Raw genomic sequence first — 20,744 nt, 5'->3', positions numbered from 1 at the left:
AATCAATTTCCAGTAAACGAGTTTGTGAATCTGAAAGCTTAAGAGATGTTTAGTCACATTTTAGCACAAATTCCATACCGCCAATTTTATTAGAGATAATGAAATATAAATCAGATTGTATAGTAATTTAGAAGAAATTATTTTAACTATTTGAATTTAAGTTTTCCATCTACACATCATGTTAAACCCACCATGAGTGTGTACTTATTTACAGTCACAGCCATTTTAATATAATGCACTTTAACAAAACAAAGACAAAAATGTATTTTATATAGTCTATTGCCCCTATATTCTGTGGAGAAACTGAGATGGATATATTCATCATCATAAGGATTCAGTTTTATTTAATAAATTAAATAGTACTTATGGTTGGTATAATTATATTTAGATATAAGCCAGCGGCTTAATCTCATTGGCATTGATTGGGAATCTGCGATTTGTCGTTTGAATCAATCCTTTATCTTATCGTGGTTTTAATGTGTTTTCTGTATGTGAATTTCTGTTTCGTGTGAATGGGACTTTTATTTTGGTGTGGGGAATGTGACGTCATAAGGCTGCGCCGCGCTCCTGCATCTGATTCTGCTGAAGAGAGGTTTGTGTTTTTTAATCATTTAAAGTGTTTGAATCAAGACAACCCGTTCAGACAATAATATAGAGAACTGTGAAATGAATTATTTTTTAAATTAACATCGTAATGCATCTAATAACAGTAATGCTTATCCGTAATAACAGTAATGTTTTGTGACTAAAGCGCAGCTACACGCGAATAACAAAAGCTGCGTCTCATTTCGCTCCCTATATTGTGAATGAGTTCTTCATAAACACGCGGTTTGCTCTCTGGCAACTAATAGGCTCGTTTGAGATGAGCAAAATCTGCTAGATCTGGAGGTGCATTCCGGACATGTTCGCTTCATTAGTTTTTATGTGCTCACTATCGTGATGATATGTCGTGGATAAGTTTATCAATACATGTTAAAAGAATATGCCTTATAAAACATTATCTATCCAACCCAAATGTCTTTTAAATCCATTCGCTGGTCGTTAATTTTTTATTATAATATAATATTTGTAGCTATATTGTAATTATTGGTTACATTTATTCATTGTATGTATACTTTGTTTTCCTCTTAATTCCTTGTATCCCTACCTAACTTTCTGTATATTATTGTTACTTAATTAAAGTATATTTGTCAATACTGTAAGTGCCTGACCATGCCAGTAAAGTTGTGAGTTTATGACACTGTTTCTGTAGACTACACCAATAGTGACGACACATGAGCGTCTGTTTTCTCCCCTCGTGACCGTGACAGCACTCAAATTAAGTTCCAATAAGAGTCATATGTAAATGTAGAAATATAATATTTAAACAACAACCGGACCGTTTTCCTATTTCTGGCGTGACGATCGAGTCTATCCCAAAAATGTGCGCCCTCGTGGACTCGCGGCAAGGGCCCTATAGGTCTGCACTACATGACGGCACCAAAGTGTGGACTCTGAGGAAGTCCACGAGTCCGGAGTGTGCCATTTGGGACAGGGCCACTATCAGAATCACTGACTTGCACTTTAACCCCTTAAAGGGTTAGTTCGCCCATTTGAGACATGAGGTTGTATGCTATCTTTACCAGCACTATAGTGCATACACACTGACCCACTCTGTGGTCGCCTCCCTGGTCAGAGTTCTGGCCGCTGGAAGTTTTCCAAGAAAGTAGTCCTGGTTAGTTTCCGGGCCACAAATCTGTGCGTTTTTACGTGAAAAAATTATTTGCGTTTCAAACTTTGATTAATTTACATCACAAAAAACACGGCAGACAAAATTCATACCTCAGTTTTAATCGGCACTATTTTCTTTCCATTTCTATCAATCCGCGCTGCTGTCGACGTCAACAGAGCGTTCCATAGTGCTTACACAATCGAATGACAACGACGTACAAAGTAGAAAATGAACAATGGTGCGAACTTGTAAATTCCCAGGTTGTGACCACAAGAATGTGCCGGGATCACCGTTCAGATTCCATCGTTTTCCTGTTTCGGATATAGCTATGAGTAGGGATGGGAACCAACCGGTGCCCAGTGAATCGATTCCTTGGAACCGTTAGCATGCCTACGTATCGATTCCGCGTATCGGTTCCGCTCGTTGCAAATGTGTCATGACGTCACACACGCGCTGCGTTGTTTTGATTCAGAACGCGGAAAACATGGCAGAGGCAGAAGTTCGACGCAGAAGTATATGAGGCATTTAACGGGACGCCATGTTGCTTTCCGACCAGCCATCGCGTGCTGTCTCACACACATTCACTCGCACACATTCACTCGCACACATACGCACTCACTCACTCTCATGCGCGCGCGCACACACAAACACTCTCTCGCGCGTGCATACACACACACTCTCTCTCACTCACTCACTCACTCACTCACTCACACAAACGCACACATGCTCACTCACACACACACGCGCGCGCACATACACACTCACTCACAAGCGCTCACGCACACACTCTTGCTCACTCACTAGCGCACACACACACTCTATCGCGCTCACTCACTCACACAAACGCACACATGCTCACTCACACACACGCGCGCGCACATACACACTCACTCACAAGCGCTCACGCACACACTCTTGCTCACTCACACACTCTCTCGCGCTCACTCACTCACACAAACGCACACATGCTCACTCACACACACGCGCACGCACATACACACTCACTCACTCACTAGCGCTCACTCACTCACACACAGACGCACATATGCTCACTCACACACACACACTCACTTTGAGAAGTAGCTCACCTATCCTTTTAGATTTGTTCTGAGGTTGCTACACATAATTTGTGTATGTGCTCTGTCCTGTGTTTTCTGATCAGATATTAAAGCGAGTTAATACAAACAAACAAACAAATTTGTATTCCCTCACCCAATGAGAATCGATAAGGAATCGGATCGATAAGCAATATCGATAATGGAATCGGAATCGTTAAATCCTTATCAATTCCCATCCCTAGCTATGAGACAGTTTTGGCTGGTTGCCATCGGTTACTCTGCGGGAGCTAATATCCAGAATCAAGGATTTTCGTGTGTGCAGTGCTCGCTTCAGCGAAGACGATTACATCCCCAACCAAGGAGGAATAGAAAAAAACTAATTTTAAAGAGTTTTGCTGTACCAGTAGCACGGGTAAGCTCTATTTACTAACTTTATGATCCCATGTCTAAACTGTACGGTAAACAAGCTGATGTTTAGACTCCAGTGGAAATCACGTGAAAAGAAGTCTAATATAGTCTGTTCCGTCTGACATTGTGCTAAAATTGGTTTCATCATCAGAAGTTTCGTAGTCAGACATGTTGTCAGCGAGTCGCGCTATCAACAGCTGATCAGAGCGTGCGCACTGTTGACGTCGACAGCAGCGCGGATTGATAGAAATGGAAAGAAAATAGTGCCGATTAAAACTGAGGTATGAATTTTGTCTGCTGTGTTTTTTGTGATGTAAATTAATCAAGCTTTGAAACGCAAATAATTTTTTCACGTAAAAACGCACAGTTTTCTGGCCCCGGAAACTAACCAGGACTACTTTCTTGAAAAACTTCCAGCGGCCAGAACTCTGACCAGGAAGGCGACCACAGAGTGGGACAGTGTGTATGCATTATAGTGCAGGTAAGCATTGCATACAACCTCGTGTCTTAAATGGGCGAACTAACCCTTTAAGCGCATCCCCCTTTTTTTAATAGACATAAAAAAATGCGCATTTCGAACTTAAATGGTTGTAATTCAAGAATACTTTGGAATATAGATGTAAGATTGGTCTTGTTTTTAAGAAGACATTCGGCAGATTTTTGTAGAAGTGAAATAAATTAAAGGTAGGGTAGGTCAGAATTGTCTAAAAAAAACTTTTATTCAAATTTGTTTAAACTGTCTTTATATACCAATGCATAATTAAAATGCAAGTACTCTGAAATAGAGAGTATAAAAAACCGAGTGACTCTAGTGTATTTAAAGGGTTAGTTCATTAATGACTCACCCTCATGTCGTTCTAAGCCCGTAAGACCTCCGTTCATCTTCGGAACACAGTTTATAGGGCTGTAACGATTAATTTAAAATTCAAAATAAAAGTTTGTGTTTACATAATATATGTGTGTGTATTGTGTATAATTATTTTGTATATATAAATACATACACATGCATGTATATATTTGAGAAATATTTGCATTTATATACTGCATATATATTTTTATATGATTTATATTATATATAAATAGAACTATTTTATATATAAATAACACATTTTTATTAAATATATACATGCATGTGTGTGTATTTATATATACAAAATAATTATACACAATACACACACATATATTATGTAAACACAAACTTTTATTTTGAATTTTGATTAATCGCGATTAATCGTTACAGCCCTAATAAGATATTTTAGATTTAGTCCGAGAGCTTTCTGTCCGTCCATTGAAATAACACAAAATAAGACTTTATTCCGCATTTTATTCTCTCCCGGGTCTGTTGTGAATCTGCGTTCAGGACTCCGCAGTGACGCTGCTGACGGAAGACGCTGATGACGTGTTATCTGGTGCGCCCGAGCTTCGTTTACAGTCTGAGGGAGACGCACGCTATATTCAAGCTATTCTACATTGTTTGCGTGGATATCATTTTTTTAATGGTGCGTAAATGTGCATGTCGTGGATGAGACACTTTTACAGCGTGCGTTTCCCTCAGTCTATAAACGAAGCTCGGGCGCACCAGATAACACGTCATCAGCGCCTTACGCCATCAGCGTAACTGTGAAGGATTGACAACAGACCCGGGAGAGAATACAATGCTGAATAAAGTCTTATTTTGTGTTATTTTTGGACCAAAAAGTATTTTCGATGCTTCAAAAACTTCTAACTAACCCACTGATGTCACATGGACTACTTTGATGATGTTTTTATTACCTTTATGGACATGGACAGTATACTGTATATACAGTTTCAATGGGGGGACAGAAAGCTCTCGGACTAAATCTAAAATATCTGAAACTGTGTCCCGAAGATGAACGGAGGTCTTACGGGCTTAGAACGACATGAGGGTGAGTCATTAATGACATTATTTTCATTTTTGGGTGAACTAACCCTTTAATCTTCAATAAACACAGCTCATTAATTCCATTCACTCCCACCTAAAAACGGGTGCGCGACTGCGCGCACGTGGGCAGAGCCAGTAATAACGGCGGTAGTCATAGCGACGGAGAGTGACAGTCGCGCAAGCCAATCCTGTGATTCGTCCCGAATGGAAATAATGAGCTGTGTTTAATGAAGATTAAACGGTCTAGAGTCACTCGATTTTTATACTCTTTTTATCAGAGTACTTACATTTTAATTATGCATTGATATATATAGAAAGTTTAATCAAATTTGGTAAAAAGTTTTTATATAAATCCTACCTACCCTACCTTTAAGAAAGTTAAACAGAAAAACATAAGTTTGAGTTTATGAAAATGTACAACGTTAAAAATTTAATTTTAACATATCATATTTTATATCAAATATATATTTTCAAAACCTGGTGGACTCTAAAACTGCAAAAAAAATCAAAGCCAAAAATCTGAACAAGTTGTGTTTCAAATGTTAGGTTGATATCTCAAAAAATAAGCTTTCAGTGAGATTTAGTTTGGGCGCAGTACCACACTTCTCCACTAGTGGACATTACTGCCCATATAAGGGCACCTCAATCTCCATATGTGGTTTGAGTCTGAACCATTATTTTTACAATTTTCATACAATTTATGAAGTACACATCCTATTGAGAAGTAGTGTTGGAAGTTTGGCAGATTTTGAAATGAATTCAACCTCTAAGAAACACAGAAGATCACGTATGTGCATAATAGCTCGCTGCCACATCACTAATGCTGAATCTATTATTGTTTTACTTTTATATTGAAAACATTTTAAGACCTTTTTTTCTAAAATAATTGAATGGATGCTATCTTTTGAACTCTTGGCATGAAAACAAACTGAGGTTTCTACCATTCTTTCATGATTTTTTCATGTTCATCACTATTTCAAAATAAAGGTCTGAACACGCCTTAGGAGTATGAACATATTATTGTTGCAAATTGATAAATGCAAATTGTTTATCAATGCAAACTGTTGCAAATTGCAACAAATAGCAATCCGCCGTTATAATAGCAATCCGCCGTGGAACAAGCACGCCGGCTCTTAAAGGGAATGTGAGAGGACGCTCTGATTGGTTAATTTCACGTTACGCCCAAACCACACCTATGAGTAATGAAGCGACTTCAGACCAACACATTTTAGATTTGCGTCGGGCGCAAGAGTCGTTTATCCCGCCGGTATAATAGCAACAGAAATCCGCCCACAGAGTTTTGATACTTGCGTTTCAGATCGTTAAAATAGGCGCGCAGACACACTTGATCTCTCTGCACGCACTGTCGCTCGCGCGCAAACACGTACTCTCGGACGCACTCGGCCTCTCTCGCGCACAGACGCACTCGCTTCGCTTTTGTCCAGTCCGGCGCCTCATAGCTCTGCTCCGTGCTCAACTAAATTTTTTTTATATACTCAAACATCTCCGCGTCGCGCGACACAACAAATCGATAATGAACGTTGCCAACTATTATTTTATCGATTCGTTGTTGCAGCCCTACTACTTACACAACCATATAGCCTATGTTTTGTCAATACTGTCATGGCAATACAGCGTTGATTATATGACTTTATTTCTGTAGGCTCAAATAGCTAATAATAATTATAAATAAAGACACAATCATGAATGGATTTAAAAGGCTGTGAGATGGGATGGATAAGTGATTTCATGTAGGCCTATAATAATTTATATTCTTCCACATTCTCTAATCATTGATTGATAATAACCAACTTCATTCTAATGCTGTCATAAGCCAAGTTTCCATCCACTTGTCAATCGAATTATCTGAAGTTCGGTAAAAAAACTGATGCGAATAAAGCTGGCTAAAGTGTGTTTCCATCCAACGGCTTTAAAGCGAATAAAAACCTTTGCGTAATGACGTCACTGCTGTTTTGCGATCAAATTGGTATATCGAATTGATTTGAGACATTTTCGCACTGAATCGCACAACATTCAAGCCAACATTTGCGAACAAAGATTTGCTAGACAAAATGCAATTCATTATTTATTCTGCAAATAACGTTTCCATCAGCGTTTATCGCATAAGCTGTATATCGATCAAGATAAAATCCGATGAGACCGAACTAGAGCTGTCAAAGTTAACGCGTTAATTAAGCGTTAACGCAAAATCATATTAACGGCACTAATTTTATTAACGTTCGATTAACACAGCGCTTATTTTCTGTTTGACCCGTGGCCCAACCCCTAGTTGGAGAAATGGAGATACACAGTGTTGCCAACTTAGCGACATTGCAGACAACTTTAGCGATTTTTTTTCTCTTCAAAAAAGCGCCCAAACCTTATTTAGTTTCTGAGAATCGCCGGGTCTCTCCCAGCACACGCTCGCACCTCTCTCTCTCTCTCTCTCTCTCTCTCTCTCTCTCTCTCTCTCTCTCTCTCTCTCTCTGTTGAGAGGAGCAGCGCTTTAATTCAGTTAAACACATTATGTTGCTTCTCTAATTTTACACGATGCAAATATAGCCGAAATCACAGCACAGATATTGTCTTTATCTTATGTGTATTTGATTTCATCAGACAGCTCAATTATCAGGATTTTTAGGCAGAGATTTTTTTTCCCATTTCAGCTAAATGCACTATTTACGCGCAAATGATGCGAATTCGTGTCTACCGCGCCGCGCTAAATGCCTCATCCGCGCCGCAGGACCTCCAGACGCGTCTTCACATTGAAATCACTCGGGCCAGACGCTCTATTCGCGTTTGGTGTGAACGCAGCATACACTTGTCCGCGGTTCGTCCGACGCTGCTTCTGAATCTCTCTCCGGCCGGTGAGGTTTAGTCCATATAAAATTTTTTGTTATGTCCATATAACTTCAGCCGGTTAGCCAGTAAGCTCACTACGACGCCGTTGAAAACATACAACAGCCCGCCAGCCCCTGATGACAACGACGAAGAAGAAGATTTATATTCTTTATATTCGTTAGCTTTTATTGGCAGTTGGCAAACAAGCTGAGTGATGCGCGAGCAGCACGATGCATTACCGTCCGCCACCACGCACGGTAATACACGGGTTTCTGTGCAACGTCATCACGTAGATGCGTGCGCATCTAAGAGGCAGAAAGCAACAGTCTTTACGGCTATATCTAGCAGAAGCAGAGATGACGCGGAGCTGTTGTGTTTTTATGATTTTATACTAATGTTTTTATGATTCGCAAACTTAGTTGGACAATTTCATACTAGTCAACTAACTAACTTTTTACATAATGTTATATTAATATGCAAATGAAACAAGCAAACAGATTCAACTCTGAAATTGCAGTTTATTATTGAGTCAACAAGAATTTACAAACAATGCGAAATCTACGTTAATTACAATGTTCTTTTACAGAACTCGGCATAACATATAGCGGTCTTGCCTCTTGGATGCGCGCGCATCCGGTATTGTTTGTATACAAGAAACCTGTGTATTGAGCTTTTGTGAAATGAAACAAAGTTGAAGTTATTTTAAAAAACCTAAAACATTCGGGGCTTAAGCCCAATTAGCCGCCCCTCCGCCCCTGTATGGGTCGCGTTTCAGTCACTATTTCATTTTCATTCCGTTGTTTGACAACAGAAACAGTAAAATACCAATGAAAACAGTTTTATTGAGAATTTAGCTTCATCAAAATGGGCACACAGAGAGACAAACTAATATAATAATAAATAATAAAATGTACATTTAGCATTTTCAGAAGAGCTGCCCTGTCATGCAAAAAGCTAAGATGTTTGGTTTAGTAAATTGCTCAGTGCAAAGAAAGAGAAGTAATGGGAACCTGGTATTTCTTTATTCTTTCTTCATGTGTCGAATAGACATGAACAAGTTCTTTGATGCTCTGTGTTGACTATGGTTTCAATAATAAACATACATTTACATAAAGCATCCATATTTATCCATGCCCATAATGATTAGAGTATTACAAACTTGAAAAGTGTTAATTTAAGGTATATTTAGAACAAATAAAAAATGTGCGATTAATCGCGATTACATTTTTTAATCGATTGACAGCCCTAGACCGAACGCATTTTTATTTGAGTCGATATTCATGAAATTCAAACGAATTTTACTGTTTCCATAAGGCATTTTTCATTCGATATCACTTAATTCAGATAAAAAAAGTGTAGATGGAAACATAGCTATAGTCAACATCGTACGCAATACAATAGGCTATAATATAGATTAATATAATAATTTCTTAATTCCGCCCTTATTTTGTCATCCGTAATTAAAAATAAATATTACTATAGGTCTATCCATTTATGATAATTCCAGGTTGCTAAGGTCACACAGGTTGTTTACACATTTAACCCGTGGCCATGAGAAGAATATATCGTTTACATCTTACATATCACGTTCCCATGTGTTAATATGTCATGGTCGCATTTCACTGGTCAGTGTAGAAATGTGTTAGTCTGGACCTGTTTTTCTTTCTGTTAATTACTCTCCTCTCAAACAGGACAGTGTCCAAACACACAGAAAAACTCCTGGTGAAGCGACTGAGATCCACGTGACACTATTATAAAGATGGCGTTTATTAAAGAGGAGAGTGAAGACGTGAGGATTGAAGAAGCATTCAGAGTCAAACATGAAGATACTGAGACACAAACAAAGATGGCGTTTATTAAAGAGGAGAGTGAAAACGTGAGAGTTGAAGAAGCATTCAGAGTCAAACATGAAGATACTGAGACACAAACAAAGATGGCGTTTATTAAAGAGGAGAGTGAAAACGTGAGAGTTGAAGAAGCATTCAGAGTCAAACATGAAGATACTGAGACACAAACAAAGATGGCGTTTATTAAAGAGGAGAGTGAAAACGTGAGAGTTGAAGAAGCATTCAGAGTCAAACATGAAGATACTGAGACACAAACAAAGATGCCGTTTATTAAAGAGGAGAGTGAAGACGTGAAGATTGAAGAAACAGTCAGTGTCAAACATGAAGATACTGAGGAACAAACAAAGATGCTGTTTATTAAAGAGGAGAGTGAAAACGTGAGAGTTGAAGAAACATTCAGTGTCAAACATGAAGATACTGAGGAACAAACAAAGATGCTGTTTATTAAAGAGGAGAGTGAAAACGTGAGAGTTGAAGAAACATTCAGTGTCAAACATGAAGATACTGAGGAACAAACAAAGATGCTGTTTATTAAAGAGGAGAGTGAAGATGTGAAGATTGAAGAAACATTCAGAGTCAAACATGAAGATACTGAGGAACAAACAGGTTAGTTTCATTCTCGAAGTCTTCCTTCAGTCATTCTGTGTCATCTGTGTTCTCTCTATTGAATTTATTAAATGCAACTCGTGTCACAAATTAAATTCGAAAAACAAAGAAATGGCCAAAACAAAACACTTCCGCATGATTTGTTTTCTCCTTAAAGGGACATGCCGACTTTTTCGGACTTTAGCTTATCCCCCGTATCCCCCAGAGTTAGATAAGTCCATACATGCCCTTTTCATCTCCGTGTGTGCCGTAACTGTCTGACACACCCACCGCTAGCCTAGCTTAGCACAAAGACTGGAGGTAAATGGCTCCAGCTAGCATACTGCTCCCAATAAGTGACAAAATAACGCCAACATTTTCGTTCGTTCGTTTATTTATTTATATAGCACCTTACACCGTAGTTCCAAAGTGCTGTACATTGCAGTAAAAACCAACAGAACAAAAAGACAAAACATAAAACATACATGTACTAATTAGGGCTGTAACGATTTACGATATTAAACCGAAATCGCGACACTCAGATCCACGATCCTGTGTCGCGGTATGAGAAGGCAGATCGCGATCGACACACCCCTTCCCAGACTTATCTTTCTCGTCCAGAATAGATCCTATGGCTGTGACGGGGTCTTTTACATATTAGGTATGGGAATTTCAAGCAAAAATAATATTCGAAGATCGCTGGGTATCATTATTCAAAAATCGCGCTCTCCCCCACACGCACACACGCGCGCGCGCGAGCACACACACACACACACACACACACACACACACACACACAAGCAAACACCAGAGCAAGTGAGCAAAGCGCGCGGTGTTTGCTTGTATGTGTGTGTGTGTGTGTGTGTGTGTGGCACCGGCGCGCGCGTGAACTGGAGCTCACCTCATAAACGAATCGAAACTTAGAAAGCTTGAAATACTTTTACTTGATTTAACGTTAATTCAAAACATAAAGAAATGGCGGCTTAGGCTAATTCGTAGTGTGCATTTCTCTATATAGGCGCGTTCACTCTGTGGCAAGCGTATTCCTACGCTTGAGATGCGGGTCATGCGGAATAGGCAATATATTATTTGTGGTTTACAGCACAGACAGTAAGCCTCGGTTACCTCAGAATAATTTTTAACATGCTCGAATCATCTCCACAATGGAGTATAGTTCTGTTTGTTTTTCAAAAGTATTTTGTTACAAGAAAACAGAGTTATAGCTTTAGCTATTTATTTATTTGGCTTTTAAAATCCTTCCTCCTCGCAAGAATCGCGGTTTGTATCGAATCGTGGGTCAGAAATCGGGATACGAACCGAATCGTGGGTTTGCTGTATCGTTACAGCCCTAGTACTAATGTACTAAAAAGCCAGAGAGTACAGATAAGATTTTAAGCGATTCTTAAAAACATTTCGATTCGAGGAGGATCTAACATCCAATGGCAGATTATTCCACAATCTAGGACCAGCGACAGAGAAAGCACGATCACCTTTCATTTTAAGACGCGCACGGGGAATAGTTAGAAGAAACTTGTTTGCTGATCTTAGTCTTACGCCTAAACTGTAGGGCTTAATAAGCTCAGCCAAGTATGCTGGCGCCATTCCGTGGAGTGCTTATATCAGATTCTTATACTGTATCCTGAATTGTATTGGTACCTACTATTTTCCTATTTACATGTTGTGATTTGTTTAGTCACAGCGTGTACAAATAACAAGGTCACATGAGACACAGCCATCTTCTAACCGTATACATACTGGGAACTATATTCTCAGAAGCGAAGAACTGCTACTTCTGAGGAGTGATTTGCTTGCAGTGATTTTTTACCGAAATCAGAGAGTTGTGTTTCTGTAGCCAGGGTAGACCGAGGACAACCAGATTATGAGGGGAATGGAGGGTAAAGAGTTTTGTAAGCCTTTCTCTGCAAGCATGTCAAAAAGTAAGCCGAACATATTTCGCTCCCCTTCTGACGTAGGAAGAGGATCTTATTATAGTATGATCGCCCCTTAAAGGGATGGTTCGGAGTAAAATCAACCTAGAGTCCTTTGCACCATGACCTCGAGCCAAACACCCCAGAAGCTTTTTTTTCCTTGGTCGAACATTATGAAAGTTAGAGCTTATTTAGAGATCAGCAGAATGGCTTAGTGCAGGCACTAACGAATCCAAATTTGTATCTCGTAAATTACCCCACTAATAATGTCCAGAATAGTACCAAACTTCTACAGTAGTACAAATAGGTTCTGTACTCATAAAACGAGGCATTGGAAAGTTTGTAAGTACATCAGGAGTTTATTTAAATAACACTTGCCTGATGGCTTATGTTACCGCTAACCTGGACGTCGAGGTCACTTCTGTGATTTGGGAAAAGCAAATGTGTGCAGTGCAGTGTTCTACTGTGGGTATTTATGAGGGGGGTAGTACCTGGGATGTGTCCAAAAGAAAGTTAAGAATTAACAGTATTAACAAGAGGTTCTGACATTACAGATTACAACTTTACTCCGTTGTTTAGTGGGCATAGGATCTAGAATATGTGTTGTTGGATTGAATGGTTTAGATGTCTAAATGTTTTTAAGTCTGTTGCATTGTGCCATTAAACTAGTGTTAACTTGTTTTTGTTTCTTTTTACCCTAGACCTGATGGCTCTGAAAGAGGAGAGTCAAGAACTGAATGAAATGGAAGAGAAATGTCATGATTTCATGACTAGTGACGATACTTTTAGTAACTCACAGACTCATAAAACAGAAACTAGAAATCTCCAGATGAGAGTTCACACTGAAGAGAGGCTTTTGAGCTGCCAACAGTGTGGAAAGAATTTCAATCGAAAAGACAGCCTTAAAATCCACTTGAAAATCCATACTGGAGAGAAGCCTTTCACCTGCAAACTGTGTGGGAAGAGTTTCTTACTAAAAGGAAATCTTAAGACTCACAAGATAGTTCACACTAGAGAGAAGCCATTCACATGCTCTCAGTGTGGAAAGAGTTTTACACAGAAAAAATCCCTTACAGTCCACATGAGAATTCACACTAGAGAGAAGCCTTTTACCTGCAAACTGTGTGGGAAGAGCTTCTCACTACAAGGAAATCTTAAAACTCACATGCGAATTCACACTGGAGAGAAGCCATTTATATGCTCTCAGTGTGGAAATAGTTTTAAACATAAAAGAGACCTTAATGCCCACATGAGAAATCACTCTGGAGAGAAGCCTTACACCTGCACTCTGTGTGGGAAGACTTTCTCACTACAAGGAACTCTTAAAACTCACATGCGAATTCACACTGGAGAGAAGCCTTTCATATGCTCTCAGTGTGGACATAGTTTTAAACAGAAAAGAGACCTTAATACCCACATGAAAGTACACACTGGAGAGAAGCCTTACACCTGCAAACAGTGTGGGAAGAACTTCACACTAAAGGAAAGTTTTAAGACTCACATGACAATTCACACTGGAGAGAAGCCGTTTGTTTGTGATCAGTGTGGAAAGAGTTTCAGACGTAAAGCACACCTTAATCATCATATGAAGATTCACTCTGGAGAGAAATGTTTTATATGTCATCAGTGCGAAAGGAGTTTCACAGACAGAAATCACCTTGAGAATCATGTAAAAATTCACATCGGAGAGAAGCCTTATATGTGTCATCAATGTGGACAGAGTTTCACAAACAGAGCAAACCTGGAAGATCACATGAGAATTCACACTGGAGAGAAGCCATTCACTTGTACTCAGTGTGGAAAGAGCTTCACGATTAAAGGAGACCTTAATATTCACATGAGAGTTCATACTGGAGAGAAGCCTTACAAGTGTCTTCAGTGTGAAAAGAGTTTCACAGACAGGAATCACCTTAAGAATCATGTAAAAATTCATATCGGAGAGAAGCCTTTCATGTGCCATGACTGTGGAAAGAGTTTCACATACAGAGCACACCTCGAGTATCACATGAGAATTCACACTGGAGAGAAGCCTTTCGCCTGCCCTCAATGTGGAAGGAGCTTCACGGTTAAAGGAAACCTTAAGCTGCACATGAGAGTTCACACTGGAGAGAAGCCTTACAAGTGTCTTCAGTGTAAAAAGAGTTTCACAATTAAAGGAAACCTTAATATTCACATGAGAGTTCACACTGGAGAGAAGCCTTACAAGTGTCTTCAGTGTGACATGAGTTTCCCTTATCACATAAGCCTGAAACATCATTTACAAACTCATTCTGGAAAGAAAATGCCGCTTCCTCAGTGTGACAAGGTTAAGAAAAAGGAGCAATTTCAATAATTATCTGCACATTCACTCTGGAGAAAGACAATTCAATTGTGATCAATACAAACGTCATACTCACAAATACATAAGAAAATTCATGTAAATGTAAGACCCTGTTTTTGTTCTTTTTTAAAGAGTACGGCAGTAGAACATTTATTTCTGTTTGAAATCAAGGCTACTTTCACACTGCACCCCTTTTAACAAGGTGAATTAGAAAACTGAAGGTTCTTGAAGATGGATAAATTAACTCTTTCCATAGCTTCATTCCCCTGTTTCTTTTACGGTTTCTTTTCACTTTCCATTTTACCCATGTGTGTATGAGTGAATTGTGTGTATGTCTTTGTTTAGACTAGTTATGTGTTCGTGATTTAGTTAATAAAACTTAAACACAATACATGTGAGTATTTGATTCTGATATACTGTTTGCAAATCAAAGTCAAAACAATTCCTGATCTTGCTTCATGCTGTAGAAGTACTGTACACAGTAAGAATGTTATTTTTCAGTGGCCTTGAAAATAACCTTTCTGAGAATTGATAGACAATTAATACAGAAGGTTTGCTGGGCGAACAGGTCAATTGATTGTAACCTTGTTATAATTGATTGTAATAAGGGCTTGACATTAACTTTTTTTGGTTTTCCAAAGTTACTAACCACACAGCATTTTTACTAGCCACTTTTTTGTTGTTGTGAAATTACCTGATAAAAGTTGACTATGGCGTGCTAAAATTTACTTGAACTAGATTTACAACCCTTTTAAATGTAAAACCACTCTACACACCCAATTCAAGACTACATAAATGTATAACAATACAGGTCATTATCATTAGCTCTGATAAGGTTGTGTGTAAAGCTTCCTTTTTTAAATAAAACCATGTATTAAGATAAAGACATAAAAAAGTAGCTTCTTATTGCATAATAAAAGTGGTGCATGGATGTAGATACAAGCAATGTAGCTCGACTACGCCACCCAATTGGAGAGCTGGGACTCTATTAAATAAAATAACCTTATCTTTTACTTGCCAGTTCCTTTAGTTTGGTGGGAGCAACACAACAGATTTACCAAGACAACAATTTCAGTAAAAAAATGTTTTTATTATAATTATTTTTTCTATTACTATTCATCTTATTCCGCCCCGCCCACTTTTAACATTCCGCGCTTCCGCATTTTGTCATCTGACTTCCGCTAAACTAACACGGCACATCCGGTAGCTAGTTCAGTAGTTAGAAGATTGTTAATAGCTTGCAAAAACTTTAGCAGAATGACAAATAACGTTAATACCGTAAATGTTTTAAATTGGGAGCACGGAGAAAACTTCGTACGAAGATCAGATGGTCTCATATTGTCCCACCCATCGTCATTGTTAACGTGGGTAGACGATATGAAGAAGTGGCCAGAGGTAACCAATGGGGACATATTTAACTACTTCGCCCTGTCAGAAGGAGTTGATGGAGAAGCAATGAAAAATTATACTGAAAAAGTACTGAGGCCTATCAATATTTACATAGTGGGAAAGTGGGTCGTGTACTCTCACACAGTGAGGGTGATTTCGTCTTTTTAAAAGCAAATGTGCACCCCAGTCAGTCGAGTAGTCCGAACCTCTCTGCGTGGGTGCTAGTTAGTAAATAGGGATCAGTGGAGACTACTGGATGTTCGTGCATTTGCTGGTTTGGGAAGGTCCTGTGGCCACGCAGCCTCTATATTATGGAAGGTAAGACTATCACACACATTATTAGTATTTATTATTCTATCTTGCAACGTTTATGTTGTTAACATAAGAATGTTATAAATGTATATATTTATTTATTAACATATCTTTATAGCGAGGATTAACATATTGAGATGAAACATCTCGTTTTCAAGAGGGTCCTCCAGTACATCAAAGCAAAAAAAGAACCAAAACAGCAGAGCAAATATCACAATCAAAGACAGCACGACAAAACACAACAACACACACACACCAGCTCACAATGCTCAACCCCACCCCACCCAGCACGAACCCCACAAGTGACATGACAGAAAAACAACCACATGACTTGCATTGCACATGGTCAAGGACTAAGAGGAACACAAACAAGAACATTGATGGTGATAATAATAATAAAAAATAAAAAATGAGGACATAAAAATGAAAAATAGTAAACACATGACCAATAAAGTCCAAGGTCAAACAAGCAAAACTAGAAACAAAGACAAATGTTCCGAAGATGTTCCCCGATATCCCTTCGAAACGCTGTAAGTGAAGTTAAAAAACGGATAGAAAATGGAAGATTATTCCAATCATATGGAGCCTTAAAACAAAATGCATATTTTCCTACCTGTCTTTTAACTCTAGGAACAACAAAAAAGATCTGATCATTGTGTCGCAGGCTGTAAAGCGAATTATAAAGCACTAGGTGTTGCTTGTAGCCTGGGAAAACCCAGACCACTTCCGGCAAATTTAGGTTTGCTCTGCAAGTGGGTCTGGCAAAGAGCCCATTGAAACCCATTTCCAATCCGTCGAAATCGCACCAATCAGAAACGTTGGGGCGGGCTTTACACGATGACGACAGAGCAGAGACGGTGACGCAGATTTTGTACATTACAAAGATGGATGCCGCAGTGGAACATCACAACATCACTCGTTCGAATCAGCTATCGCGTCTGCGATTTCAAGCGATTTAAAATTGTCATTTTCGTTAACACAAACAGAGAATTGCTGAGAGTCTCGAGATGTTTCTCCGTCGCTCTGCATACGTCATGTCATTCATCGCTCTGATTGGTTTTAGATCTATCCGACGTCCGTTGGTGACGCCCCTGTGGAAATGAATTGTCTACGGAGCTTTGCCAGACCCTAACTCAGATACAACTGAGAGTGGTCTGGGTTTTCCCAGGCTATGTTGCTTGAGATAAACTGGATAATTAAAGTAAAAACTTTTTTAAATAAACTGTAACCAGTGAGACTGTCTCCTGGCAGAAGGGGCCAACCAGGACAACTGTCTGTACAACACACAGCGGTGTGTCCTAAAGGGACAGCGAAGAACAAAACGGCTAATACTGTTGTAAACCACATCAATGGAATTATGATAAATAATATCCGCATAGTCCAAAATAGGCAGGACCAAAAAATTAAAACAATTAACAGATTGATAAAGTATTTTAAACGAGAGTTGATTTTGTTTGTCATTGCTTGTACATGAGTTTTAAAAGATAAATCAGTTTCCAGCAAAACACCAAGATATTTAAAGGTCTCAGTTGACTCTAAAGGAGAGGAGTCGAGATAACAAAGATTAAGGTTGTTTTCACCTATATCCAAGGCTTTTCTATGAAACAATAAAGAGTAGGACTTTGATTTATTAAGAAGTTTATTAGCTAATAGCCACTGCTGTACAGAATTGAAGTCATGCTGTAGAGCAGGGCTATTCAATTGGCGGCCCGGAAGCAACCTCCAAATGGCCTAGCCCGTAGACCCGCCAAAAACGCACATCCCTACGTAAATTCATTCAGTAGTACAGACCACGTAGCCTAGCAACACGCAAACAATGCAGAGCGTGCAGGTAGTAGCCTAGATTTCTATCAATATGTCTTTCTCAACACTGAAACATAAAATTGCCAATGAAAACCGTCAGTTTAACCCTGCCTGGACTAACAAATACTTGTTTATTTTACCGCCACATCCAAACGCCAAACCGATGTGTTTACTTTGTAATAAGTGCGTTGCAGTACTTAAAGATTACAATGTGCGGAGGCACCACGTTGAGAAACACAGGACTTTCCGCACCAATTTTCCCGAGGGATCTCAAGAGAGGGCAGCAAAAGTGCAGAGTTTGATTGCATCTTACAACCAGAGCAGTACTACCATGGTGCGGTCATTCACAGCCCAAGAGAGAGCTACCGCAGCATCCCTTCATGTTTCCTGGATATTGGCAAAAAAGAAAAGGTCATTCACCGACTCTGAAACCGTGAAGGACTGTATGCTGGCCGTCGTGGATGAGGTGCTAAATTACGATAAAATTAAAACGAGCGTGGCATCTGCTATAAAAAACGTACCCCTGTCAGATACTTCCAACATTCATAGGGTTGAAATTCTTGCTGCAGATGTGTATGAAACGCTGTTAGGAGACCTGAGGAAAGCTGATACTATGTCTATAGCAGTAGATGAGTCCACAGACAAAACTGATACTGCTCAGTTGTGCATATATGTCAGTTTTTTTTGACAGCAAATGCTTCAGAGAGGAGCTACTCGGCCTACTGCCGTTAGAAGGACACACAACGGGCGATATAGTCTTTGGGAAAATTTCCGCTTTTTTTAAAGACAATGGTCTGGATATGACACGTGTGTGCATGCTTGTGACAGATGGGGCTCCATCCATGACAGGGAAAGTGAATGGTTTGGCAGCACGTTGGTCCGCTGTTGCACCTCAGTTGATCTTACACTGCATTGTGCATCAGGCGGTGTTGTGCGCAAAACTGAGCGGGGCGCTGAAAACGACAATGGACAACGTGATGGCTACAATTAATTTTATTCGCTCCATATCAAGCCTCCAACACCGCTTGTTCCGCATGCTGCTGTCAGAAATGTCTGCTTTTGCATAATGATGTGAGGTGGCTGTCCAAAGGCAAAGCACTGGAGCGTTTCTGTGGTCTCCGAGAGGAGATCATAACTTTCCTCCGCAGCAGCAAGCAAAAAAAGTCAGAAACGCACTTGAGTCGCATACTGGACGACAACTTCATGGCCGATGCCTGCTTTCTGAGTGACATATTCAAACACCTGAATGATCTCAATTTGGCACTACAAGGCAGAGACAAAACTGTCATCAACCTTGTGGAACAGATGCGCGCATTCTCAGTTAAACTGGACCTTTTCGCAACTGATTTGAGCACAGGCCGAATGCTGCATTTTCCGACACTCCGCAAATGCATCTCATCCCCCGCACAAATCACGGATGTGATGACAGATTTTATTGCGAGGTTGAAAATTAACTTTGCTGGTCGATTGGATGGACTTGTTCTGCCCACAGAGGTGGCCGTTTTTGTCAGAGACCCGTTCACTGTTGCAATAGAAGGGGACTTATCCGCCAGAGCAAAGCAAGTGGTTCCTTCCATTGACAAGGGGAAATTCACATTTAAACTTGTTGACATGCAGTCATCTGTAACCATGGCACAGGAGCTTTGCACTAACGGTCCTACAATGTTTTGGACTGATGTCAACGTACATCAGTTCCCTAACATTAAGAAAGTAGCGATCGTCATGCTCAGTATGTTTGGATCAACATACACATGTGAGTCAAGTTTTTCACACATGAACTCCATAAAAAGTAACTCTCGTTGCTCCCTGACTGACCGTACTCTCCACCAATGCCTTAGGATCGCATTGACAACTTACGAGCCAAAAGTCACTGCTCTCGTTAAAAACAAAAAATGTCACTTCTCCCACTAAATCAGCTGGGTAACTGTAGCCTACATCAATATAATGTTGGATGTGTAACAAAGGCATGCCTAATCACAAATGTGGTGATTTAAAATGTTCCCTCAGTATGTGCAATATGTGCAATTGTCCAGCTTGTATTCATGTGTTAGTTATAGCCTAGTTGTGAATACTGTGCACTTTTCATTTTATGCACTTTGAGATGTTCCTGGGTCAAGATGTTTATTTTGTTTCAAAGGAAAACTTAATGTTATTGCTTATCTACTACTGTGCACTATTTTGTTTTATGCACTTTGTGATCAGATAGGTCAGATATGTAGCCTAGGTAGGCCTAGGCAAGAGTTGTTTTTCTTTTTCTTTTGTAAGTGGAAAAAGTAGGGGCTACCTCAGATTCTGTTCAGTTAGCTCTTTTATTGTATTTTTATGCACCCTTTGATGTGCAAACTGACCAAAGTTAACCTGTTAGCCTTCACCAGAGCGAGGACGCTCTGAAGCGTTTTTTTTTTTTAATAGTTCAAAGTTACTATCAGATTTAATGTTATTACCTTGACAAACTATACATCATTAAAAATATATAAGTCTCACGTTTCAGTATTTGACCACTATTGTATTCTGAGAAACTTATAGTGACAGTTATGTCTTAATTTGTGTCAGGATTTATGTAATGAAAAAATGAGTCGATACCTTTAATATGAATTATGAGCGTCAGCTGCTCCATTCAGAAAAAAACTCCGGTGCTG

General features: G+C 39.4%; 1 protein-coding gene across 2 annotated transcripts; it reads left to right on the top strand.

Annotated features, from left to right (window-relative positions):
• Nucleotides 1–536: 536 nt before the first annotated feature.
• On the top strand, nt 537–15,395 carry LOC307004155 (uncharacterized protein). Of its 2 annotated transcripts, none has more exons than XM_079623139.1 (3): nt 537–592; nt 9,613–10,374; nt 12,983–15,395. In XM_079623139.1, exons 2-3 carry the CDS (start codon nt 9,681–9,683, stop codon nt 14,611–14,613), a joined length of 2,325 nt encoding a protein of 774 aa, XP_079479265.1. In that variant the 5' UTR covers nt 537–592; nt 9,613–9,680; the 3' UTR covers nt 14,614–15,395. The 2 variants fall into 2 exon arrangements, with proteins under 2 accessions (XP_079479265.1, XP_079479264.1); XM_079623138.1 differs by lacking the exon at nt 537–592 and adding an exon at nt 3,019–3,181.
• The last annotated feature ends 5,349 nt before the right edge of the window (nt 15,396–20,744 follow it).

This window comes from Phoxinus phoxinus (assembly GCF_949152265.1).
Source record: "Phoxinus phoxinus genome assembly, chromosome: 9".
Lineage (NCBI taxonomy): Eukaryota > Metazoa > Chordata > Actinopteri > Cypriniformes > Leuciscidae > Phoxinus > Phoxinus phoxinus.
The sequence above is the reverse complement of the archived record's forward strand: the minus strand, read 5'-3'. Positions and strand labels throughout refer to the sequence as shown.

Coding starts and splice junctions, on each gene's coding strand:
- LOC307004155 (XM_079623139.1), top strand. CDS start 9,681: ATGGCGTTTATTAAAGAGGAGAGTGAAGACGTGAGGATTGAAGAAGCA. Junction 10,375..12,982: donor AGATACTGAGGAACAAACAG/GTTAGTTTCATT, acceptor TTTTTACCCTAG/ACCTGATGGCTCTGAAAGAG.